The sequence below is a fragment of the Danio aesculapii genome, chromosome 15 (assembly GCF_903798145.1).
Source record: "Danio aesculapii chromosome 15, fDanAes4.1, whole genome shotgun sequence".
NCBI lineage: Eukaryota > Metazoa > Chordata > Actinopteri > Cypriniformes > Danionidae > Danio > Danio aesculapii.
In genome coordinates, this window is record NC_079449.1 from 35,436,706 (window position 1) to 35,460,804 (window position 24,099).

At 36.1% G+C, this 24,099-nt stretch overlaps 1 protein-coding gene and 1 long non-coding RNA gene across 3 annotated transcripts in view; one reads left to right on the top strand and one right to left on the bottom strand.

The window, feature by feature from the left end:
- The window catches only part of scn2b (sodium channel, voltage-gated, type II, beta), a 36,340-nt gene extending 24,110 nt beyond the window's left edge, over positions 1 to 12,230 (top strand). Inside the window, exons 4-6 of one of the 2 annotated variants that reach the window (XM_056473820.1) lie at positions 5,100 to 5,295; positions 5,384 to 5,451; positions 6,430 to 12,230. In XM_056473820.1, the coding sequence (XP_056329795.1) occupies positions 5,100 to 5,295; positions 5,384 to 5,393 (206 nt within the window). In that variant the 3' untranslated portion in view covers positions 5,394 to 5,451; positions 6,430 to 12,230. The remainder of the gene's footprint in view (positions 1 to 5,099; positions 5,296 to 5,383; positions 5,452 to 6,429) is intronic. The other variant, XM_056473819.1, reaches the window with a different exon arrangement.
- Positions 1 to 20,805, bottom strand: part of LOC130241856 (uncharacterized) — a 30,664-nt gene extending 9,859 nt beyond the window's left edge. Inside the window, exons 1-3 of the long non-coding RNA XR_008838907.1 lie at positions 20,376 to 20,805; positions 13,409 to 13,436; positions 5,080 to 5,221 (exon numbers count right to left, since the gene is read on the bottom strand). This is a non-coding gene — a long non-coding RNA (uncharacterized LOC130241856). The remainder of the gene's footprint in view (positions 1 to 5,079; positions 5,222 to 13,408; positions 13,437 to 20,375) is intronic.
- Between the last annotated feature and the right edge of the window lie 3,294 nt (positions 20,806 to 24,099).

Genomic DNA, 24,099 nt, shown 5'->3' on the forward strand with positions numbered 1-24,099 from the left:
TGCTTCAGCATTTACTTGAAGGTTTGGTACCAAACAATGTTTTGATTACATCACAGGTGGCTGGCAAACACACACACAAGGTATTCTTCTTCACTGCTTTTTAAGCATACACAAAACCATTAGTCTGCCCTCTACAGGTCAACATGTAAAACCATCTGACCAACACTAATTATCTCAGACAAACACAGAACACCCAAACACTGCAGTGCTTTGTAATCTTTTCCAATAATAAAACTTGTATCAGAGTTACAGCAATGTTTTGTCAGCTTGTCATCCTCTGAGAAAACGTTTGATGGTGACTTAGTAACCTACAACCTACAAAACACCTCCACCCACCCCCCAGTAAAATTGTTGAGCGTTGACTGGTCTGCAGTGATAAAAAGGTTGAGGACAACTGGCATAAGCTATTGCAAACACCTTGACCTATCGTGGAAGAGAACACAATGTCATACATTCATTCGTTTTTCTTCAGCTTAGATCCTTTTTTCATCAGGGGTCGCCACAGCGGAATGAACTGCCAACTTATGCAGCATATGTTTTAAACAGAGGATGCCCTTCCAGCTGCACCCAGTAATAGAAAACATCCATACACACTGATTCACACACATACACTACGGCCAATTCAGTTTATTCAATTCACCTGTAGCGCATATCTTTGGATTGCCTGGATTGTGTCTAGTCTGTGATGTAAACTGGAGCACCTGTTGGAAACCCACTTGAACACGGGTAGAACATGCAAACTCCACACAGAAATGCCAACTGACCGAGCCGGGACTTGATCCAGTGAGTCTTGCTGTGAGTCCAAGGTGCTAAGCACTGAGCCCAACACGAAGTCAAACAAAATCTTTTTTACTGCACAAAATAGTTCATGGAGCATCGTATGATTACAGTTGAACCACTGAAGTTACATGAAATGTTTTCACAATGTTTTTGGTCCTTTTTCTGGACTCTGAACATCTCTGGACCATTGCTGTTTATTGGAGGATAAGAGAGCTCTTGGATTTCATCTAAAATATCTCAATTTGTGTTCCGTACATAAACAAAGGTCTCAGAAAATTGGGATGACATGGGGTGAGTAATAAATAGCCAAAATTTCATTTTAGAGCGAACTAATTACTTAACACTAATATCTGCTCTAGTCTAGGCAAAATTAAGAATGCAGTCAGGCCCTGATGTACTCACAGCAAAAATTAATTTTCAGTCTTTGCTTAGCTTTTAAACAGAAGTGTGAATTACCTGAGCAGCAGTCCAGTGTTACTGACCAATTCGTCACCATGCGGTGATGGAAATGGTGTTTAATTTATATGGTAAATGTCCTGATTTATTTAAAACAAAAACTAACTAGTAAGACAATTTTGAATTAAATAGTTCTCGGTGGTTAAAATGAAAAAGCTTGCAAATCAAACGTTTGCTAACACAGTTGAATATACAGTATTAGTTGGCAAGTTGTTTCAGACATTTGAAATAAGTGAAGTTTATTTATAAACTAATTTCGAGAGGAGAACATGCTTATGATTGACCACGGCTGGTCCCGCATCAGCTAATACACATGATTCACCAATCAGACCATTCCTAATTCACTATAATTAACCAGAGTTTCTTACCTCAGTTATCTTTGGCTGTTTCTCAATATGCGTTCTTCAGCGATCTTGTGTCCTCGTGTTCTCGTGTAACGTCAATATCAATTGCCAAAGTTCAGTTCCAATACTCAAGACCGCAAGAACAGAGGACGCGTGAAACTTCCCAGATGTGCTCTTAATATCAAGGATGCATTGATGCAGATTTGAGCACCGAACTCGCTCTAGAAGTCCCAGAAGTCATTGCGATTGGAGGTGGGAAGTGCTGCAATTTATTTAGATTTATTATTAAAGTTCAGAGATATAACTTATTTATGTCAGGAGTTTCCCTAAAGGAAACTGTGAATATAAACATTACCATAAAAATCCTAATAAAGGAATAAACACATTAAGGGTGTTTATTGTCTGAAATTCGTATTAAAATCTGTTTTATTTGTATTGTGCAAAGTATATGTCTAATGCATAGTATATATTTTGAAAAGGGGAAAAACAATAAAAAAAACAATAAATCGTTGTATGAATGCTGTAATGTTTAAATATTTTTGAATTAAAATGGTGGTTATGTGACCACCAGGAAGAACGCAGCATCTCATTTCTCGCAGGATGCGTTCTCTGTTCTCGTGGTCTTCTGAGTTCGTTCTTCTGAGGACACCTGGCAAGACCGGTCTTGACAAGAACGCAAGTCGGTTCGCTGCGTTCTTGGAATTGAGAAACAGCCATGGTCTTGAAGAATAACTCCTCCCACCTCAATTTCTCTCTCCTTTTTCTAGATTGGGCTCACAGCAAGAATGTCACTGGTTAAAAGTCATTATTGGACCTGTCGACATTTCTGTGCAGAATTTGCATGTTCTCCCTGTGCTTGGGTGGGTTTCCCCTGGGTTCCCCGGTTTCCTCCCACAGTTCAAAAACACATTATATAATTAAATTGACCCTACCAAATTGTCACTATAGATGACAGGCTTTTTGCGGGGTCTTAAAAAGTCTAAAATTTAAAAGTCAAAATTTTTTACCTTAAAAAGTCTTAAATTCGCTGTTCTAGGTCTTAATTATTTTTGCACAGGTCTTATTTTTCTGATGTCCATGTATCGCTACATCTAATGCTTTAAATGATTTTTTTTTGTTTTTGTTGTTGTTGTTGCTTGGATTTTGTGGTGTTGTAGTTCTTTATTTCACTTGTCCAAGTGTAATTTGCGGTATTACAACTACAAATGAGACCAACATGCAATAGCCAATCAGCTTTCTGTTATTGAACTCAGTGCACGCGGCTTATGTGGCGCTACTGCTGTGTTTGCGGAGGTTCGCTTCACTTTTGGGTGCGCATGACATGATTTTCAGCTGGTGACGCAAGCGATGCCACGTTTGATTTGAGTTGAATATGAAACACTTTGAAGAGATTTCGTCTGAAATAGGTACGACTGTACAGACATCATTATGATCCGTTAATGTGTATAGGGAGAACCAGATGACCAATAATTCTTGACTAGAAATTGCAACAGCCGTGGAAAAGGAGGAACGTTTTTGTAAAAGTTTGGAAAAACCTGAGGGATATGTTTGTTAAAACAAAAAAGAGGCCATGCAAAAGTGGAGACCCTAGTGGTTTTAATTTTACAGAATATGTTTTTCCACCAGTCATAGGTTTTACACTGATGTATATATTACAATTTTGAATTGAACTAAAATTAAGTAACAAATTATGTCTTTGATAACTGGAAACGAATATTTGAACCTATCAGTTTACAATATACTGATGCCCGATTTCTAGGCTTTAGGAATGGAATATTGGACCATTATTGCCTTTTTAGCTTATAAGTAGAGGACAGAAACTAGCCAGACAGTAATGTGTGCATTGTTGAGTGGGCAAAAAAAAAAAAACGTCAGTATTTTTTAGTAAGTGTACTTTTTTTTGCTTTTATTCTTGCCGTAATCTAGTTGTAGAGCAACCCATGTTCTGTTGTCATTAATATTTAACTTTAATAGGTAGAACTGTCCGAGATATGAACAAAAGCAAGTGATTCTTCAAAGTTTGATTTTAAAACACTTGAATGGTTATAAAAATCATTATAATAAATTATAAAAATAATAAAACACAATTAGTTTAAAAATCTTCACTGATATTTATGATATGACGTAGTTCCGGAAACTCTCTACTTCTCTGTTTATCCGTCTGATTTTACTGTCTGTTTCTTTTGACCGCCCCCTGTCATTTCAAAGAATATCTCAATGGCGAATGCGTCAAGTTTAAAAGCCTCCTCCGTTTCGTGAGGTGAGCGATGCGGCACCAAGCAAAAGTATAAATCAGCCTTAAGATGATTGTTTTTTTTTTCTTCTTTTTTTCTATCTAACCTATCTTTCATACTGTTAAATTAGAATACATTTATTTTACCACTAATTTTGTGATTTTGCATTTTCTCTTTATGTGAATGCATGTTTTTAATTTTAAATGTAATACTTAATGGTCTTAAAAAGGTCTTAAGTCTTAAATTTGACATTATGATATCTGCAGAAACCCTGATATACAGTAGGAGCTCTTAGTAAGCAGCATAGCTATCCCTATAATCTGTCATTAGCTATAAACAAGTCTGGGGAGTTTAAAACCCATCATTACACACTTTAAACACTTTTCTCAGACAGGAATTAATATTTTCACACTTTCTTGTTTATTTTTCTCTCTCTTGTTTAAAACTCTCAAAGTTCAAACTTTCATAGAAAATAAGTCCAGTATTATAAAGTGAAACCAAAGATCAAAACCTGTTGTCAGGAGCAAACATTCATTACTGTCAGCTTTTTAGTATTTGTGCGGATAATGTTGGCATCCAGCATGATGTTCTTTTTCCTGCAGTCACTGATCCACTCCATCTTTAAGGTGGTCGGATATTTGGATGATATTTGCATGATATTTAAAATAAAATTATTCAGATGGCGCTCTGTGGCGCGGCAGAAATATGAACAGTGTCCTGAGTCATAGCTGGGCACCACAGACAGCCGCCGACTTGCAGTGCCGGTGCACACCTTAATATAAACATATGTTTTCAATTCTAAAATGCATGGTGCTGTGCATCCAGTGTGCGACCCCCTTTCAGGACGCAGAACACAATGCGATGTCAAATTGCACTAAAAAAATCCACCAAACTGCAAGGCCGCGGAAGGTGAATTGCGTTATAAGCAAGGGACCACTATAGTTCAACTATCAAGTACTTAAATTCATAATTACAGATGTTTGATGTTGATAGACTGAAACGGCAGAGCCTCAGTCCCATCTTCCTTTTAAATACTCATGGACAGACCAATCCAAGTTCAAGGTGTTTTCTAGCCAGAGTTAATTCAAGCCATTTTGAACTTGAACAAAACAAGCTCTGTATTGGCCTGATTTTGTTTGAAATTATGTCACATATGTTCAATTTCATTTAAATTCAAAATACTTCACTTGAAGTATACTGGGGCCATGAAAGTTTAGCAAATTACCATAGGTCAGTTAGCATCTAGTAGCGTATTTGTAACCAACCTCTCTCATCTTCTGCCCAGTACCTCCACCGAGAGACTCAACCATTGCTGTGGCCATCGGGGCATCTGTGGGGGGCATCCTTGCTCTGCTCATTCTGTCCATGGTGGTGGTGAAGTGCATTCGCAGACATAAGAACCAGGAGCTGATCTCAGACGAGCAGAAGATGGAAGAAGAGGGCAAAGTTGATGGTGAAGGAGGCACAGAAGAAGCAACAAAGTAAGAATTTCTTTCTTTTTTTTCCATTTCCCAGTATTTTAGTGTTTTGTCGCTGTGAACAAACTGCTTACTCTGAATCCTGAAACAGACAGCCCTAACCCGTCATGTTAGCCCTGGAGGCCTAACGGATGGTGGAGCTCCATGCTTCATGTTCTGGTAAAACCGATTGTTAACTGGTGTGTTTTGGTGGTCATGTGACTGTGATTAACAGTAGACCTTTCAAGATCTCTTTCCATATTTGTTTCATCAGTCTGTCCATCTGGTTTATGATTTTTGGACTGAATTCTCTGGTTGCTATCAGTCTGTTTATAGTTTTCCTTTTTGATCTGGTTGGGTTCTGAATCCCAAATCTACCACTTAGTCCTTCCCCTTCAAACAAAGATTTTTCAGGAACACACTACAAACAAAGGAGTATGAGAAATTTCCCTGAAAAAAATTAGCTACAAAGAGATTCACACAACAAAAAAATAAGGATTTTTACTTCAAACACGCACCTATTTTATTACATCCATAATGGTGTTAATTTGTTACGGTCAAGATCTTCAAACAAATTATAAAAATAAATCTCAAAATTTTGCTGACAATGGTGCCTTATAATAACCGCAGCAAAATTTTACACATTCTGATCGACACTTTATTTCAAGGGTCAAGGGGAAGGTGTAGGGGTATAACATAGAATTGGGATTGGGCCATAGTGTCTTTTGTGGTGATTATTGTATGTCAGTGTTTTTGCTTTCAGCTAACTCCATGACCTTTTACAAGATGTTGTGTGATCATATGTGGCCAATGTTTACCTCAGTGTTGTTTAATATGGCTTGGAATGATTTTTGGTTTCAATCAGAGTAAATGTTAGTAAATTCAATAAAGTTTAGGTATCTTATTAAAAATAAACACAGAATTTATCTTCAGAGAAGGAACTAAAGAACTTTTATTGATTAAAGGAATCGTAACATCTGTTCTGCTACAACTACTAATAAAAATACATATTCTCTTCCTTTTTTTTCTTTCAAAGTGGAAAACTAATTTGCTGATTTAGTCTTTTGAACCAATTCAATGAAAAAAAAGATGTTTTGTTATTATTCAATGTATCAAGTATTTTCTCATTGTAAAAACTGTCTTCCTTTTACCTTTCAGAAATTTAAGCCTCCTGCCTGAAGATATATAAATTTGTTTGACCCTTCATCCTGTTATGGTCCCATTCAACACTCCCTGGTTTTTTCGTGTACCGATCAAACATGCCATCATAGGAAGATCTCTCTGCCACAGTGCCATGGTGTCCAGTCAATGGTGAAAAATAACAGAGGGTTTTAGGCTGTCTCTTCCACTCAATAAGGCAGCTTAAAGTGATAACAACATCCTATAGAACTATTTATTTGGTCCACCCTTTTTACAAAGCCACTAAAGTATTTTTTCTGCCACTAGTAGCACTATAATATTATTAGCCATCCAGTATTTCTGCTGAGAATTTTCTAAAGTATTGAGTTTTAAATTATACAAAATCCTCCTTACAACTGCCAAAGTGTTTCTTACCCTTATGGTGTTTATACGTCTTGAAAGTTTCTTGAGAAATCACTGCCCTCAACATCCTCTCAAGTGGATGCAGAAACATATTGTGTGTTTTGTGTGTGCCTTCTTGTTGTGCTAGTTTGCTCCAATTGAGTCTAAACGTTTATATTGTCTACAGTAAGTCCAGTAGGTATAACAGCAGATTATACCTTGAACCTACCAAAATGGAAGGACCATCCACCTGTGTTCAAAATTTGTCATTTTCTAGTTTACAGTACGTATTACACCCCCAGAACATGTACAATCATTGCATGACAATTACATTATACATAACAATTGCACAAAATAAATCATTTATTTGCACAAGCATTTGGCACATTCCAGAAATAGGGTATACTTTTGTGCCCTAAAGTCTATCAGATGTACTTGTTATTCAACATAATTTAAGTCAGATCATTTGCTATATTGATTTTCTTAATTTAGTTATAATACATTTCTTAATTAATTCTTAATGTAATTATTCAAAGTATATGGGGGATTTATGGTCATCCGTCATAAGATGACTCTCTGAGATGCATCCAACCAAGGGATCAATCTTGATATGTGATTTTGACCACATTTCTATTTCTGTAGAACCTGAAATACTTTTCTCCTGGTACATTTTCATGCACTTTTCTTATGAAATGTCTACAAAAGAGCATTGTTTCTTGTAGGTACAATACTTGCTTCTGGCTACGTTCCTGCACAACCTGAAATACATTGCTCCCAATATGCTCACTGCATTTTTCTTTTAAAGCCTCCAAAAGAACATGCTGTCCTTTGTACGTATTACCTATGCCAAACCATAATCTAAACGTAACTAAGCATTATCTAAAACAAACCTGCTGTAAAACCCCAATTATTGTAGCATCCATGCCATTTTATACTTGGCTTTTATACTCTTTTGTTACACAAATAGTACCGCACAATTTTATGTGAGCTAATGAACAAACAACTACAATCTAGGAAAAAATATGTGACAGAACACATCTGTTTACAAATCTTAGTCATGGTTTAAGAGTTTAGCTGTCTTTATATAGTATTGTTAAAAAAAAAAAACTGCATGAAAATATAATTTGTCAGTGATACTCTAATCATAATTTGTGGATGGAAAAAACATCACGTACCAAGAATGAGCCTTAGTTGAAGACATATTTTCAAGTGAGATTGATGACACCCTTTTGAACAGATACTGCTGTCAAATGAAGGTGACTATCCTCTGGTGGAGTCTTATATTTTCTGGTTTTGTGGATCTACTTGCACCTTGAGGCTGGTAAAATAAGGACCATCAGGCCCATTTTTTAAATCACCATTTCCACCTCAAGGAGCCATTGCTGTACCTTATCCAAACCTGCTGCCACCATTCCAGCGCACTACTCCCAACTCTCCTAATGCTAGCAAAGTGGCTGATTAACTTTAAGGACCCCAAACCAGTTCCCATGCTTGTTTCTTCCCTCAAACCAGTTCTTCTTCTGTAAATCCTGCCTGGGGTATCTGGAAGTCTTAGTCCTGTCTGGAGTCCCTTCTTCTCTTCCGATCCCAGCCTCTTGTCACTTATGTGCTCTACCTCCTAGCTCCTCCTTTGCTGCTGGTCCTATTTAAACTTAACATTTGTTGTCTCCAATGGTTCTAAAGGGCACCTAAGCTCATTAATTTCTTGACTTGTTTTCTGCTGATATCCTTAAGCAGTCCTTTATTCAGTCACTATGAGTTAAGTTGTACGACATTTGGGGATTTGTTTTGAAGACTAATCACTCTGAATCGTATAAAACAAGCCAATGAAATGCCTATGAAATTAGTGAGTCCAATATGCATGTGCAGCCATTCACATAATTGGGATTATATAAAATGCATTATGATGGCCATGCCTTCCTGGATGTGGTGGTTTCCTGCCTTCGCATGAAGGTTGTGGTCTTTGTGCTACATGTCTGAACCAGCATGTGGATGCGGAGCTTGTGAGTTCATGCCCTCATAGAGAGAGCATCCCTATGGCTTCACTAAGATTGCAGCCCGTTTTGTGACAAGTGTGAGCCCTCTGGTCCCTCCCTCATTTGATGACCTCAAAGAACCGTCATCGCTATGTTGGAGGTTGAAGTATCATGCTCCAGCAATAGTTTGGAGTTCTTTCGGCCTCTAGGGTTCCTGTGCCAGAGTCACATTTTGGGGATGATTGTTGTTATTTCCAGGGTGCAACCATGTTTAGGCTTCACATCTTTGTGTCGTGAGCTTGTTTAGGTAAATGGGATTTGTGGGGAATATAAAAGTGTCTTGGGTTATATCCCATCAAGATTCTTTACATTTTGAATTTCTATCTTGTACACTGGGAAATGTGACATCCACAGCCACGTTCACTGCTCAGGTGCACTGGCTTAGCTGGCCCCAGGGCCTGTGCAAATATGCATTCCCCTCAGTGAGCCTTCTTACACAGACCCAGTGCAAGGTCAGAAAGGATGAGGAGGAGGTTTTGTTGGTCTGGAGCACTCGGATATAGACTACAAACCACACTCCTTGTTTCCACACCTTCCCTCTAATTTTCCCAAGTCCTTCCTTTTAGAGATTCCCCCATCTGGCACCTGCATCCAGATCTCTTGAACGTCCACGTGTTGTCTATAGACAGGAGTGCCTACACCTTGAAGTAAAGTCTATTTGTTGTTCTGTGTGCTTCTTGCTGGGATCACCCACAAAACTTGCCCGATCAGTAAGTTGGAGTGGAGGTGAGCATAAATTACGTTGCTGCTGTCTCTGCTCATCATGCTGTTTTTGCCGAGAACACCCCAAAAACTTGCCCGATCAGAAAGTTGGAATGGAGGGGAGCATAAATTACGTTGCTGCTGTCTCTGCTCATCATGATGTTTTTTGCCAAGAACACCACCAAAACTTGCCCGATCAGAAAGTTGGAGTGGAGGTGAGCATAAATTACGTTGCTGCTGTGTCTGCTCATCATGCTGTTTCTTGCCGAGAACACCCCCAAAACTTGCCCGATCAGTAAGTTGGAGTGGAGGTGAGCATAAATTACGTTGCTGCTGTCTCTGCTCATCCTAATGCTTCTTGCCGAGAACACCCTCAAAACTTGCCCGGTCAGTAAGCTGGAGCGGAGATGAGCACATTTTACGTTGCTGCCATCTCAGTTCATCATAATGCGGTGGATGGCAGGGTGATCAGGAAGCATGCATGACCTTCTCGCCCGCCGCTCAAACGTTTAATGCTTATGCCTTTGGTGGAGCTTGTGTGCCCATGCTTTCCGATTGGCATACATTACCCAAATTTATAATAGATTCAGCTGCTGTGTCACTTTACATACATTTACTCTAATGACGCACATGCAGATTAGGCTCACCAATTCCATAGGCATTTAATTGGCCTGTTTTTATACAATTCACACTAATATTGTACAACATTATGTCTGCATTCCCTTCTTCAAGCAACAATGGTTATTTATGTAACCGAGACATTCTTAGTGATTTATTCCAGCCTCCTTTCACTAGTTCCACTAGATTTTTCTTTAAAGCATTGTAGCTTGGATCTCTGTGATCCACAATGGGCCTTCAAACTTCACCAAGGCCTGTCATCCCTCAGGCTCCTCTAGCTCTTCAATTTTAAGACATGTATAAAAACAACAATGAAAGCACAACATCTGCTAAATACTGCTTAGTGTAACGTACACTAAATTTGCTTGTTTTTTTAAATTTTACTCCAATTTAAATTGGATTGTCAGAAATACCAGGAGTACCCTATTTATGGATGATGCCAATTCCAAAACATTGCTTTTACACATTAACATCATCATTTTATGTGCAATGATTATGTGGCAAGTGAAACATTCAGATAGATATGTGTATTTATAGATAAAGACCAAAAAACAAACTTGATTGTTATTATTATTGATTGTGTTTGCTATGTATGTTGTGATGTGTTCTTTGGAATGTGTGAATTTATTTTACATTAATATATTCATGAACAAATAAGTTGTGTAACTATTTTGTAGTCTATAATGAATTTATGAACACTTCAAAATTAACCTGATATTCAAAATTCCCACCTAAAAATAGGCTACAGAGATTTAAATTGAGTATTAGGTTGTGCAAATGAAACATACTGGATTAAGTGAATTGTGCCAAAAAGAGACCCTTGATAGCACACATACATTGCAGAGACCTTTATTGGACATTTACATATGGAAAATGTCTATTAGGTCTACTTCCAGACAATAAATATATATTTAGAATATGTCTTTGAGATGTTTAAAACATTCACACCGCAGACCTTTTATGGATACTTATCAGACCTCTGAACACAGTGGATGTTTTTAAGACCAAACGATCTTTAAAATACGTCTTGCAGGGGGGCAGGTCCCTTACACACAGTTCTTCTGCTAAGTTTAAAGAACAGCCTCAATATTATTACAGTATAATTTTGTGTTTTGTTAATGAAACGTATGTAATAAATAGTTCTATTAAATCAAAAGTAATTATATATAAATATATTTATATGTATGTTGTAATCTTGAATGACGTTGAAAAGTAGCAGTATATGTCTTGTTTAAACATTCTATATATTTAAATTGAAACAGACAGTATCATGCAGAAGTAGAATACTACATTCACTCATTAACAAATAGCGATTCTTTGTTCTAAAATAAAATTCATATATGACATGGCTATTTTGCCTATACACCATACTAGTTTAAACTATTCTAGTATGCATTTTACTTTATCATGCATGATTACTTGGTTACGCATGCTGTAATTCTGCATTTATTCAGCACGGGCCTAAAGTCTGAAGCCACAGTGATTTTGAGCCCAGGATTGCTCACCCATAACAGGACAAAGCTGACATTGGAGCTGTTCAAGCACACTTTAACTCACTTAATGCCCTTCTAAGTGTTTTTTTTTTCTTGATCGACAAAAGTGTTATGTTACACATTATATTGTATAGAACTTAGTCAGGGTAGGCGCCATATCAAATGAGGTAGTGAAATATCACAGAGATTGATATAGAATTTACAATGCCACCCACTAAATAACAATATGGTCCTAATAAACCATTTTGTGCATTAGGGCTTTTGTTTGCTGTAGATTTTTGTCAATTTGCTGGATTATTATTTTATTTTTTGCCAGTTGAACAATTATGTTTTCAATTGTTCGACTGGTAAAACAAAAACAAAACAACCAATAACAACAAAATTCAGCAATCTGACAAATTCTCAGTGCCTTGTTTAAATTCCTGTTAAAAAATAAAATAGTGCTACTTTAACTAAGGTCTATTACAATTAGTATTTTTCAAATCATGTTATATTACTTCTTGTTAAAAAAAGATGTTTCATTGTTTATTTATTTCATTGTATATGTATTATTATTATTCAGGCGACTGTTATTATTATTATTATTATTATTATTATTATTTCAAGAATTTATTCAGTTATATGTTTTAATCAGTTGATTTATTGTTATAGTCTAAAATCTGTGATATAGATTTCCCAGCAAACAATTTTGTGTTTAATAGACATCTAATAGACATATAAACATAGACAGCTTGGCTAAAACAAGGCTAAACTTGTATAATCTAGCAGACATCTTCTTTGTAGTCATTTATTTTTGTTTTTTATACGACTAGTCCAGTTTTGGACTATTCTTATATGTCTATTAGATTTTCACTGACATCCACAATTTAGCTTTGTTTTAGCCAAGACTACTATGTTTAGATGTCTATTAGACATCTATTAGACATCTTTTAAAAGCAAAAAAATGCTTGCTGGGTTGTATTTGTTACTTTTTTGCCAACCGCATCCACAAAATCTACTATATATGAACTATTACTATAAATTTATGGTGACTTACCTCTATAATTTGATTTGCAGCATAGCAATTGTTACAATTATTATTAAGCCAGTTTGTGTAAATCAGATGACAAAAAAATTATGATTCATATTTTAAATTGCATTCATCACCTGCATTCATAACAACTTTAAATCCCTGATTATCTTCTGTTAGAATTAGACTAGTATGTCCTGGTCACTTGGTTACATGTAAGAAGTGTGTACAGCTGTTATAAGCATGATGCTGGGTCATTTAAAAAAAGTTGCACTCTCGGAAGCCTGATATTAGACTGAAGGTGAATAAAAAAAAGCACAACATGATGTAACCACTATATCATATATTGTTGATTGTATTTTATGTGTTCTTCAATGCATTTAATGATTCCTATCAAGATCATATAGTATTTCTATGGACATAATAACAGCAGTGTGAACAAAATGGTTCGGGGACCAGTTTTTTTCCATCATGCATTGCTCTGTTTTAGTCTCTCTCTCTTTTGCTCTCTCGCTCTCTGAAGGTCTGACTTTTCCTGGCCTACTTTAAACACATACTGTATGCTTGCACTGCACCATAACTATAAAAGCTGCATCTGATTGTTTTTTTTTACAATAAAAATAAAGAAATAAAGCATTGTGTCCTGCTCACTTTGTATACATTTTTCTTACTGCACAATTAAGTAACATTTAGATAGTTTTTAGATTTAGAATTAGAATTAGAAAGTACATTTAGACAAAAATGGAAATGTTACTTACCCTAATGAAATTCACAAGTTTCTTTGTTCTGTAAAAGAAAGAAAATAAATGTTAGTTAATGTATTTATCTATTTGCAATATCTATTTCCAATATATATCTATCTAGATATTTGAGAAGGGAAATCTGTAACATTTGGTAACACTTTATTTTGATGATCCTTTTGAGTAGAACTAGACTGTCTCCTTAATATCTGTTGATATGCTCCTTCAGCAGACATTTAACTGACTTTAAGAAACTTTGCAAGTACATGTCAACATACACTAACCCTAACCCCAACAGTCTACTTATAATCTAATGAGAATTAATTGGCATGTAGATACAATGTAACTTAAATTCAACAATAAAGTTCAAAATTCGAAAATAAAGTGTGACCTAACATTTTTTAGGGACTTTGAATTTATTCAGATTTTTAAATTGTATAAGTTGAGTTTATAGTGATCCAGAATTATTAAGTTAATGCATGTATATTTACAGGTTAAGACACAATTTTTCCAAAGGCAGTGGGACTGATCAAAGTAAAAGGAGAAAAAAAAGATGGCAGAATGATTATTATTTATATTTTTTTGTGAGGTATGTTTGTAAAATCAGTTTGCTCAACATTCTTTGTTGCAATAAACATCAATGAGGAAAATAAAATAATAAATGGGAAAATTTGTATTTGATTAAACCTTCGAAGAGACACATAGATGTATGGATGGACGGACAGAGATAGACAAAATAGACAAACAAACAGATTGTAAAAGCACTATAGAAATAAAGATGAATTGAATTGAACTTCATATTTGCCATGATGAAAGTACATAATATTCGTCTAGTTATTTTCCAAGATATTGAGGTTAAAGTGCAATTTAAAGGCTTAACTAGGTTTATTAGGTTAACAAGTTTAGATTAGTATGCAAGTCATTGGACAACAGTCGTTTGTTCCTGTCACAATCACCAGCGAACCAGGTTTGTAGATTGCTGGGAATCATTAACTTTCACTCGGGACTACAAATATGGAGCTAAAAATATGCCAAAACAATCTGAATTTGAATAGTGTTAATTTGAATTATTGACAATAGTAATGTAATAAATCAGAATTTTTATATGCCTTTAATTTTTTTTTTTTTTGAATATCTTAATTTGAATTTCTTAATTTGACTTTCATAACTTGAATACTGAACATCTGAAATTTAAAGAGCCCCTATTATACATGAAATAGGGTCATATTTTGGTTTAAGGGTCTCCAACAACTAATATGCATGCAAGGTCAAAAAACACTTTTATGGTCTTTTAATATGCATTTGTTTTTGCCTAATTAACCCAGTGACTCCCAAATGAATCGTTCAGCGATTCAGTTGTTCTCAAACCCCTCCTTAGCATAAAGCTAATCTGCGCTGATGACCGATGACAGCCTGTTGCGATTAGCCGACACTGACATCGTTCAGCGCGAGACAGAGTGAAATACCCAGCACAGCTTATCAACAATATAGAAGTACTCAAAGTGCATAGTGTATGTGTGAGCATACCTGCCAACACTCCTGTTTTTCTTGGGAGTCTCCCTTATTTCAGACCCATCTCCAGCCACCCACCCAATTGTTACTTATCCCGTAAACTCCCTGACTTTTCAGTTTCATCTTTGGATAGTAAAAGTAGCACTAACTTTCCCCTCACACTTCCAATAATATCCAGCTGAGCAAAGCATTGATTAAACCAGCGTTTGCTACAGTGTGTGTCTAGCCTCTTTTTCTTTGTGTACTGTGTTTGTGGGCGGGACCGCAGGTTTAAATTTTCCTGGGTTTGTGTGGGTAACAACAGGGCGGGGCTTAAGTTTCGTATCCACATCACGCCGAAACGGCTAAAGTCTCGTTATCAAGAGATTCATTTTCATTTTATTTATTAATCTGGGGTTGCCACAGCGGAATGAACTGCCAACTTATGCAGCATATGTTTTACACAGCGGATGCCCTTCCAGCTGCATCCCATCACTGGGCAACATACATCCACACTCATTCACACACATCCACAATGGACAATTTTAGCTTATCCAATTCACCTACACCACATGTCTTTAGACTTGTGGGGGAAACCGGAGCACCCGGAGGAAACCCACGCGAACACATGGAGAACTCCACACAGAAACACCAACTGACCCAGCCAAGGCTTGAACCAGTGACTTTCTTGCTGTGAGGTGATCGTGCTATCCACTGCGCCACCATGACGTCCCATCTGTCAACATAAGGACTACAAATCCTGTCATGCACCACACACTCACACCTGTTCCGGTTTTCCCGCTGATTGCTAACACACACAGCTGAAGCTGTTCAGAATTGATTACATGGACTTTAAAAGCAGCACATACAAACACACCAGTTGCAGAGTCTTGTTTATCTGTTAACATTTCTAAGCATTCTTTGTCTATCCTTTGGTCTGATCCTTCCCTTGTCTTCCGGTTGTTATTGATACTTTGCTGCCTGTACCAACCACTCGCCTGTTCTTTGACCAAGGCTTTGGATTGCTCTGCATGTACCAATTTGACCCTGTTGACCATTGCCTGCCTGACCATTTTCCTAATAAACCTGCATTTGGATCTGCAGTCCATTTTTTCAGCGTCCATCACATAACAGTTCCATAGTCAATAATATAATAATAATAATAATATTGACCTTAATTTTTTTTTTTTTTTTTTTTAAATGTTCAAAACTGCTTTTATTCCAGACAAAATAAAACAAATAAGACATGTAGGGAAATACTGTGAAAATGTCCTTGCTCCATTAAACACCACATGGGGAATATTTTTAAAAAGAGAAATACAAATTTCAAAAAAGGGGTAATAATTTCTAAAATTAGGGCTAAACTTTAAACTGTATTGCAACATAAAACTGGTTTTGTGGTCCAGGTTTACATGTGTATTCGAGCCAATTAGAACCTATTTTCTACTGTGATCAAAACTTAAGTAACATAAAATAAAATGGTTAGCAAAATGTGTTTTTCATAAAGCTGTATATGTGGGGCAGGTAGGCAAGGGCAGGTGCTTTTTTAAATAGGTTACAGAGAAAAAGAGAGTTGAACAGCAGCGTCTCTGCAGTGTGATCAACATTAGCTACTGCTGGAGAACAAAACTGCTACACACGCATAAGTGAAGGTGACTCATACACATACAAACATATATCTAGATATTTATCAAAATTAGAACAACTCAAAGATTAAGAATCAAAATGCTAAAACCAGCTGTCTTATTATCTACCAGCAGACATTCATTCATCAAGCATCTCTTAATCAGTTGTGGTTTTTAATCACAGTTAGGTAAAGTTAGAGATAACAACAGTATCACAATGAGTCAGCAAAACAGATGTCATTTCAAACATCTGGCAAGAAATGAAAACTTACTGCAATTAAATGTCAGATGTGCCTCTTTCCTGTTTTCTTATTTCTGTTCATTATTCGTGCAATAATGTCAATTCATCTGCAATTACAGAAGTCAAATTCCAACGTGCTGTGGTTAAGAAAATGAAGGAGGTATAATGTGTACAAAATTTAGCCATAAAGTATAGTAATGCATTTACTTGGAAAGCTGGTTACTCCTTATAGTATCTCTTGTTTCCATAAGGATATGTTGAAAGTATGCATATAATCAAGGAGAAAGCGATTGAAAGGACAATCTCTTTCTCCTCGATTACACAGCCACCGGCTACTTTATTAGATACACCTGTCCAACTGCTCATTAACTCAAAATTTCTTATCAGACAGTCACATGGCAGCAACTCCATGCATTTAGGCATGTAGAAATGGTCAAGACGATCTGCTGCAGTTCAAACCGGACATCAGAATGGGGAAGTAGGATGATTTAAGTGCCTTTGAACGTGGCATGGTTGTTGGTGCCAGACAAACTGGTCTGAGTATTTCAGAAACTGCTGATCTTCTGGGATTTTCATGAACAACCATCTCTAGTGTTTAATGAGAACGGTCCCAAAAAGAGAAAATATCCAGTGTGTGACAGTTCTGTGGGCGCAAATGCCTTGTTGATGACAGAGGTCAGAGGAGAACAGCCAGACTGGTCCGAGCTGATATAAAGGCAACAGTAACTCAAATAACCACTCGTTACAACTGAGGTATGCAGAGGAGCATCTCTGAACACACAACACATCGAACCTTAAAGCGGATGGGCTACAGCAGCAGAAGACCACACCGGGTGCCACTCCTATCAGCTAAAAAAATGAGACTAAAATTCACTCAGGCTTTGGGCCCATTTGTACCAATTGAGTATTGTGTCAATGCCACAGCCTATTGTTGCTGACCATATCCATGCCTTTATGACCACAGTGTACCCATCTTCTGATGGCTACTTCCAGCAGGATAACATGCCATGTCATAAAGCATAAATTATCTCAGACTGGTTTCTTGAACATGACAATGAGTTCACCGTACTCAAATGGCTTCTACAGTCAACAGATCTATATCCAATAGAGCACCTTTGGAATGTGATGAAATGGGAGATTTGCATCATGGATGTGTAGCCAATCTGCAGCAACTGCGTGATGCCATCAAGTAAATATGGACCAAAATCTCTGAGGAATTTTCCAGTACCTTGTTGAATCTATGTCACAAAGGATTAAGGCAGTTCTGAAGGCAAAAGGGGGTCCAACCTGGTACTAGTAAGGTGTACCTAATAAAGTGGCCAGTGAGTGTATGCATACAACACACAAAAAGGAGCACTTCAACAATTTTTGTTGATGCTACTTTAGCATGAATACTTTTCTTGTTTTTTTATTTGTTCAAGCCTTTATGAGCAGAATCCTGAAAATGTGACGCATAAAATGTGCTGCTAGATGACATAAACAAACTTTAACTGTAGAAAATACTTTATGTATGGATTTCATGCATTGCATTTTAAATTTCAAATTTTCACAAGTACTCTGGCTAGTAAAATGCTTTTGATATATATTTTTCATTATATCAATATAAAATTGTCCATTACAGTTGTGAGAAATTTAAGCAATTTTTCCAAAAATGTGATAATGTAAGAAAAGTTAAACTGTCATACATCTAAGTTAACTAAATTAGCTAAAAGAAACACAATTGTCTTTTCTAACTTACAATTTAAAATTACATTTTACATAAGCAATATAAAGTCATAATCACAGTTTTTGAAGAAGCAAACATAACATTTGAACGGAAATGTACTTATTCAAATTAAACATCAATTAAAACTTTAATGAAAGGTGTAATGATTTTCAGATTAATGTCTTGTACAGTGTTAACTATTAAAACAAGTATTAAAGCACTTAACAAATGTATTTGTTCATTTTATGAGAATATATACAGCAGGGAAAATAATTATTGAACATGTCATGTTTTTTCCAGGGAATACTATTTCTAAAGGAGCTGTTGACATGGAATTGAACCAGATTTTGGTAAAAACCCAAACAATAAAAGCATGAAAACAAAACAAAAACAAAAAAAAAATTAACAATATAGTGACACAAGGAGCAAGTGCAGAACTAATGAAACATATTTAGTACTTTATATATAACGCTTTTTTTTGGTGATGGAAGCTTAAAGTTGACTCATGTGGAGAAGTCACATGAATTGCTCAGGTGTGAGTTTTTCACAGACTTCAACAGTGTAAACAATATTGATGGTTTTGTGTGTCTCATCTATCAAATCTGATCTTTATTTTGTATTTTATATTTGATTCAAGTCAGGTGATTGGCTGGGTCATTCTACAGCTTGATTTTCTTACTCTGAAAGAATTTGAGAGTTTCCTTGGCTGTGCTTTGAATCTTTGTCTAGCTGAAATGTCCACCTTGGTTTCATCTTCATCGTCCTGATAATGAAGATGTTTGACTGAAACCGCTAACATTAATTAACAATGACAAAGGGCAGTGGGTTGCTGAATAACTACTGGGAGATTTCAGCTGCTGTCTGGGCTTTTACTGCCTTTCTACACCTCACTTCATGTGTTCAATACTTTTTCCCTGCGTCATTTCATTTTATTATGCATAACTTAATTTGTATACCAGTTAGAGTTGTTTTCTTTGCATATATGGATTTCTTTGGTTGTTACCAACATTCGATGAAAAATCAACAGCACCTTTAGAAATATGTTTTCTGAGAAAAATGGCGACGTGTTCAACACTTATTTCCCCGCTGTATATAATACTCTATATAAAGTGTTAAAATGTCTCTTCAGCATATACTGTACACTAATTTAAATGATTAAAACATGTTTAATGGAGCTTTTATATTTGAGTCAAATATAAAAATATAAGAATAAAATTCTTGTTGTTTCCTTAAAGCAATAATGTATGTGTGTGTGTGTGTGTGTGTGTGTGTGCGTGTGTGTGTGTGTGTGTGTGTTTTATATTACAATCTTTCTTAACACTCTTCAGCAAAACGTAGTTTACATGTACATATTTCACATTTGTTTTATATTTTTGGTTTGTATTTATTTTGTAAAATATGCACAAATTTTCCAGCTTAAAATAAAGTTTCATCACTTAATAAGTAAACAGCCTGAATGAATGAATGAATGAATATGACAACGCAATACGTTATCTGGCAAATATACAAGAACTAATGGGTACAAAAACAGATAGGTGTAAAACTGCAGTTTACTATACACACATTCTAATGAAGGTCTTCAAATAAATGCAAATAAAATCTACAGAAAAAATATAATAAAGTATCATTCCAATTTGAAACAACATATTGAGGTTGGCCAAAAAAATCAGTGCATGAATAATTATTAAATTAAATTAAATTAAATTAAATTAAATTAAATTAAATTAAATTAAATTAAATTAAATTAAATTAAATTAAATTAAATTAAATTCTTGTAAAACTCCTGCCTAAATAAAACAAGTCCACAACTTTTTTATATCACTAATAAGTAATAAAACAATACTTAAGCAACATATTATACTATACCAAATACACACATACATTATTATCCATACTATGATTAGAAAAGACTGCTTTACTTACCAACTTATGAACCCTCAAACGACAATCCTTCACTCCTAAATTTGCTAATAATTTGTACATGAATCCCATACAAGTCCAGAAAACTTCTCCTCTGCTCTCAGGCCTCAGAGTCATACTTCTCCATCAATGCATCATAAAGTTGGAAAAAAGGAGGGAGAAAGATAGAACAAGAAGTAGGCAGGGCTGCAGGCACTCTAGTAGTTCTTCCTGGGACGCTCTAAAGAAATGCAGCATTGTACTTTAATGCAGAGAGAACGAGAGAGACAGAGAGAGAGAGAAAGAGAGAGAGAGAGAGAGAGAGAGAGAGAGAGAGAGAAACACAGATTCTAAGGTCACTGTTAAGCACTTGAAATGCAGAGACTCACTCGCTTTCCCTCTCCTCCTGCCGTCCTCCACACCTTCCTCCTCCTTTTCCACCCCTCCCTTCATTCCTCTCTGCTTTTTTTCCTTCTGCCGAAGTTTTGCAACATCATGCTCTCCTCTCTGGCGCAGTCCAAAAGAGTCTTCGCCATCACCGTTTCTTCTTCATTGACAATCTTTCACCTCCAACAGGCACATCATTACTTTGACGGGACAGTTCTGTGAAATCTGTGGATATCATGGCTGTGTTCATGAAATATTTTCGTTGACCATCATGCGGTTGTTCAATCCCAAGTCCATGATAGTCTTGCTCAGGTGTCATCAAACTCCTCCATTGTTTAACTGAGGGAGTCTCTCTCGTTCCATCTCTCTTGTTCTTACTGTAGATTGCATAGGGGAATTGCTCTCTCTCTTTCTCTCCCTCTCTCTCCCTCTCTGACACTCCACCCTCGCACAAGCACACACACATATGCTGTGATATGGACTCCCAAGGTCACATTGTCCTGAGAGCGCGTGTGTGTGCAGAAGTGTGTGACCACAGGGGGTTGATATCGAATGCTATCCTATAAATCACAATGGCCCACACAGGACGATATTCTGTCACTCAGACATCAGTGTGGAAATGTCTCTGTTTGGGTCAGATGTCTGCGAAACAGCTTTCAGTGTCACATCTGCATCATGCGACGGCGCTGTTCATCTGCAAATGCTTCGCGATCAGACCTCACTATTTAAGCACATAAACTATTTATTATAAATTTATTCAATAATAAATGCACACTACGAATATGCCAATTTAAACAAGATAGTACAAGCTTCTATAGAAGTACTATACAGAAAAAACAGGACAGCCTATGTTTTCATTCTGAATTTGACACAAATTTTGACAAAGCTAACATGGATTTTGATGCAGTGTGTCCTGATCATATGTATTTCACATGTGTAAACATATACCGAATAGTTTTTTCAATAATCGAAAAAGTAAGTTTTTTTTTACTAAAAGTTTACTCTATTTGCAATGACATATATCTTTCCAAAACCTTCACCCTTTTTGTTCCCCACTGGTGGATTAACCTAGCAACTTGAATGAATCAATCAAGCAATCAATCAAACAACAAACAAACCAATCAATCAAGCAACAAACCGACCAATCAAATCAGCCAACGAACTAAGCAATAAATAAATCAACAAAGCAACACATCAATCAACCAATCTATCAATCAACCAAACAACGAGCCAGAAAAACGAATCAGCCATCCGATCAACCAACTAATCAAACAATCAATAATCCAACCATTCAAATCAGCAAACCAACTAACCAATGAATCAATCAACCAATTAACCAACCAATCAGTCAATCAATGAATGAACCAAACATAGAGCCAACCAAATATTCAAATCAGCCTACCAAACCAACTAATCAACCAAATACTCAAACAATTGACCAACTAACAAACCAACGAATCAAATCAGTCATCTAATCAATCTATCGATCAATCAAATCAGCCAACCAAAACGAGGAATCAACCAACAAACCAACCAAGCAAACACCATACCAAAAAAGCATCAAACCAACCAATCAAATCAGCCAACAAACTAACCAATGAATCAACCAATTCTTGGCCAATTAACCAATTCAATAGATCAAACAACCAATCAAAGAATTAACCACACAACGGGTCAGCCAACCAATCAACCAATTAATCAAATAACCAACAAACCAACCAGTCAAATCAGCCAACCAACTAACCAATAAATAAATCAACCAAGCAATAAATAAATTAACCAACTAACCAACCTATCAATCCATCAATGAATGAACCAAACATAGAGCCAATCAACTATTCAAATCAGCCAACCAATTAATAAACCAACCTTTCAAACAAACAAATTAACCAAGGAACAAACCAACCAATTAAATTAGCCAACAAAATAACCAATAAATAAATGAACCAAGCAACAAATCAATCAATTTACCAACCTATCAATGAATCAATGAAACAATGTGCAAGCCAATCAAATCAGCCGACCAATCAACCAACTAATCAAACAACCAACAAACCAACCAACTAGTCAAATCAGTAAACCAACAAACCAATAAATAAGCCAAACAATAAATTTATCAACCAACTAACCAGCCTATCAATCAGTCAATCAGTTAGTCAATCAATCAATCAATGAACCAAAAGTAGAGCCAACCAACTATTCAAATCAGCCAACCAAACCAACTAACCAACCAAATAATCAAGCAAACAACAAACCAACCAATCAAGTCAGTCATTCAATCAATCAATCGATCAATCAAATCAGCCAACCAAACAAGAAGTGAACCAACCAATCAATCAAACAAACAAACAAACAAACAAACAAACAAACAAACAAACAAACAAACAAACAAACAAACAAACAAACAAACAAACCATTCAAACAAACCTCAAACCAACAATTTAACCAAACAACAAACCAACCAATCAAATCAGCCAACTAACTAACCAATAAATAAATCAACCAAGCAACAAATTAATCGATCAACCAACCTATCAATGAATCAAACAAACAACAAGCCAGCCAACCAATCGACCAACTAATCAAACAACAAACAAACCAATCAGTCAAATCAGCCAACCAACTAACTAATAAATAAATCAGCCAGGCAATAAATTGACCAATCAACTAACCAACCTATCAATCAATCAATCAATCAATCAATCAAATGAACCAAAGATAGAGCCAGCCAACCATGTTAATCAGTCAACCAAACCAACTAATCAACCAACCAATCAAACAAACCAAACAATTAATCAAACAACAAACCAACCAATCAAATCAGCCAATGAACTAACCAATAAATAAATCAACCAAGCAACAGTTCAATCAATCAACCAACCAACCAACCAATCAATGATTCTACCGAACAACGAGCCAGCAAACCAAATCAGCCAACCAACTAACCAATAAATAAATCAAGCAAGCAATGAATCAATCAGCCAACTAACCAACCTATAAATCAATCAATCAACCAACCCTAGAGCTAACCAATCATTTAAATCAGCCAACCAAACCAACTGATCAACCAACTAATCAAACAATCAACGAACCAACCTTTTAACCAAACAACAAACCAAGCAAGCAACCAACCAGTCAAATCAGTCATCCAACCAACCAACCAACCAACCAACCAACCAGCCAACCAACCAACCAACCAACCAACCAACCAACCAACCAACCAATCAATCAATCAATCAATCAATCAATCAATCAATCAATCAATCAATCAATCAATCGTTTAGCTCTCATTTTAACACCCTAGCAATCTAAAAGGCATTTTTTTACATTATTTGGGTGTACTTGTTTTGGGTCAGAGCTA